This window comes from Anas acuta, chromosome 25, assembly GCF_963932015.1.
Source record: "Anas acuta chromosome 25, bAnaAcu1.1, whole genome shotgun sequence".
Classification (NCBI taxonomy): Eukaryota; Metazoa; Chordata; class Aves; order Anseriformes; family Anatidae; genus Anas; species Anas acuta.
This window is the reverse complement of record NC_089003.1, coordinates 5,138,113-5,141,287: the sequence shown is the minus strand read 5'-3', so window position 1 is coordinate 5,141,287 and position 3,175 is coordinate 5,138,113. Positions and strand designations below refer to the sequence as shown.

Genomic DNA, 3,175 nt, shown 5'->3' with positions numbered 1-3,175 from the left:
TCAAAGGAGAAACATTACTGGACCTGGTGCTCAACAGTGTAGAAAAGCTCATAAAAGAGATTAAGATTGGAGGAAGCCTAGGTTGCAGTGACCACACACAATTTGAGTTTGTGATGTTGAGGGATACGGGCCTGGCAAAGAGCAAAGTCAGGACCCTGAACCTCTGAAGAAAAAACTTCCATCTGTTAAAAGACCTAGTGGATGATATCCCATGGGACACAGTCCTTAGGGACAGACGATCTGATCAGAACTGGCAACTCTTTAAGGATATTTTCCTTGGAGCGCAAGAGCTCTTTATTCCCATGTGTAATAAATCAAGCAAGAAGTTAGGAAACCAGTATGGTTGAATTAGGATGTGCTGGTCAAACAGGCAAAAGAAGAAAATGCACAGACGGTGGAAACAGGACCGTGTCCCCTGGGAAGAGTATACAAGCACTGTCCAGATGTGCAGGGATGGGATGAGGAAAGCCAAGACAGAAATAAATTTCACAATTTATTGTGAAATTCACAATAATAACAAGAAGAGGTTCTGCAGGTACATTGGACACAAAAGAAAGACTAAGGTAAGTAGTGCCTCTGACAAATGAAGACTGGTAATGACAGATGTGTAGAAGGCAGAGGTACTTAACTTTGCCTCAGTCTTCTGACTGGTGGTAAAATGGAATCCTTCCGCAGGCAATGTTAAGGTATATGCAGGACAAGGAGGTGATCCAGGATAGCCACCATGGCTTCAGCAAGGGTAAATTTGTGCCTGACCAATTGGGTGGCCTTCTATGATGAAATAACTGCATCAGTCAACATGGGAAGACTGATGTCACCTCCTTGTATTTCTGTAAGGACTTTGACACAGTGCTACATGACATCCTAATCTCTAAATTGGAAAAATATATATTTGAAGAGTAGACCATCTGATTGATAAAGAATTGGCTTGGTGGTCACACCAAGAGGGTAGTAGTCAATGGTTCTATATTCAGATGGAGAATGGTGATGAGTGGTGTCCATCAGGGCTCTGTCTTGTGGCCAGTGCTTTTCAATATCTTCTTCAATGACATAGATGATGAAATTGAGTGCACCCCTGTATATAGTAGTACCACGAACTTGTGAGTCCCCTCAGCACTATGTATCTTGGCAACAGCTGGGCCATGCCAGATTCTGTGCTGAAGGGTGATAGGGCTGCACAGGCAAGTTGAATCTGCTATTCATGCCCAGGAATTCTGTTCATGATCAGGTGGTGGAAGAGAGGGAAAAGTGGAGTAGAGACAGAGGGCCAACCTCAAGACAATCACTCATTCCCAGTTTCAGCCATCCATTCAGAACATCTTTGTCCAAGCCTTCATCCCCAGCACAGCTCCACCCAAAGCAAGATGAACACTCTTCCCCAAGAGATGGCACCTTCAAGGTCAAGGGAACATGCCTAGGTAGAAATGTCACAACTGAAGGACTGGTGGCATTTGGGTGTGGAGGAACTAGGGATGTCTTCCTCAGCTTCGAGAGACAGTGACTGAAAGATGACTTGCTGCAGTGTGCCCCGCCCTCCGATGCACAGAGGAGTAAGGCAGTGCCAACAGCTAATTCCCACTAAAGCAATGGCTTTCTCTCTTGGCCATCTCTATGCAGAAGGAAAGACCACACCGTGACACACTTTGGGATGCTGCAAACATTTATTGAGTCTCAGGAGGGAAATGAGAAGACTGAGAAGGGAAATCAGGTGAGGAGGCCCTGAGAGCAGAGAGCAGAATGAACATACAAAAGTTTTTCAGCTTTTCCTATAGCACAGTTGCCACAGGGTATCCATCTTCCTGGCCCACAAATGGAGAGAGGCATGCAGGTCAATCCAGGCTGGTTTATAGGGCCTCACAGAAGAGGTTACCCTCAGAAGAGGGTAACAAGGGAAAAAAAGAAAAAAAGAAAAAGAGTGAGTAACTGGAGAACAGGAAAGGTAGGTATTGGCTGTGTTGTCAGAGAACGCAGGCTGGCCCCGTCCAGTCTGTCTTTACAGGACAAGGCAAAGATAGTCAGCTTCTCTTAAAACAACAGCAAAAAGTTTGTTCTTCTGTCCAGCAGCATGTTGTGAGTTCCTGGGGTCCTGGTCTGGGAAAGGGTCTGGCATCTTTAGCAGGGGCGGCAACAGTAGCGGCTGGCAATACAAGAGAGGTCACAGCACCCGGAGTTGATGGGGACTCCGTCACAGCTGAGGATGCTGCCAACGGCAGCAGAGGTGGAGGATCCCACAACGGTGTTCTGCGGGAAGGAGCTGAGGATGGGGCCGGGCAGGGTCACCACCACGGGAGAGGGCTCAATGACGACGGTGGAGTTCTGGCACTGCCTGACACAGGGCTCATTGCAGCTGCTGGCCAGCGGGGTCGGGCCGCAGGGCTGGCATGGCAGGCAGGGCTGGCACTGGTTGTAGCAGGACATGTCTTGGGGCAGGAGGTTCACCTGGGAGAGAAGGCAGGGAGGAAGCAGAACATGGGGATGCATGAGGAGCAGCCTGTCAGCACACCTGTCACTCGTTACATAGCAAATCTTCTCCCCACTTCCCACTCACAATACCAGCAATTACAAGATTTGTCATGGAACAGAGCTGATTGCAGCTAAGAGGTCCATAGAGCTGAGACTCCTTTGTGGAGAATGAGAGGGACAAGAAGGGGCTTCACACTCACCTGGTTCCTAAGGAGGAGAAGGCCAGAGAAGTGGATGAGGGAGCACGGGGCTGGGCTGGCTTTTATAGTGGACCTTAGCTGCGCCATGTCCAGAGGCATCCCTTGAAGCTGTGATTATTTTCTGACAAGCTCCTCTTGAATGCAAAACATCCCAGCTAATGATATGGGCTGTGTGTTTCCTTCCTGTGCTGCTGTTTTTCATTTCCTGCTTTATGCCCTTTCCTCAATTAAAGCAACTTTTGAGTGGCAGGTAGAGAGGCCCAAGTATTTCCATGCAACACATTTTAGTGTGGGCAGAAGATTCAGCTCATGTGCTGGAAGGGTCCAGTAAAGGCAGATGATGTCAGCCTGGGTGACTCCTTAGGGGCTCTTTGGGACCCTTTTGTCCAGAGGTGGCCCAGCTCCCAGGTTGTGACCCTATCCCACTAAATGCTGCTCTCAGGGTAAACCTTCTGACATGTTTTTCCTCCTTCTGTTCTCATATGGGAATACCCATTTTTGGGTAAAGTTTG

The 3,175-nt window shown here is 48.3% G+C and overlaps 1 protein-coding gene across 1 annotated transcript; it reads right to left on the bottom strand.

Annotated features, from left to right (window-relative positions):
- Positions 1 to 2,112: 2,112 nt before the first annotated feature.
- LOC137844284 (feather keratin Cos1-1/Cos1-3/Cos2-1-like) lies at positions 2,113 to 2,750 on the bottom strand. The gene is made up of 2 exons (XM_068660505.1): positions 2,664 to 2,750; positions 2,113 to 2,439 (listed from the first exon to the last, which is right to left on the bottom strand). Exons 1-2 carry the CDS (start codon positions 2,748 to 2,750, stop codon positions 2,113 to 2,115), a joined length of 414 nt encoding a protein of 137 aa, XP_068516606.1.
- Between the last annotated feature and the right edge of the window lie 425 nt (positions 2,751 to 3,175).

Bases quoted from the DNA above. Each gene is read 5' to 3' on its own strand.
- LOC137844284 (XM_068660505.1), bottom strand. From the start codon at position 2,750: ATGGCGCAGCTAAGGTCCACTATAAAAGCCAGCCCAGCCCCGTGCTCC. The intron at 2,440-2,663 runs GTGAGTGTGAAG...CTTCTCTCCCAG, and splicing joins TTCTCCTCCTTAGGAACCAG to GTGAACCTCCTGCCCCAAGA.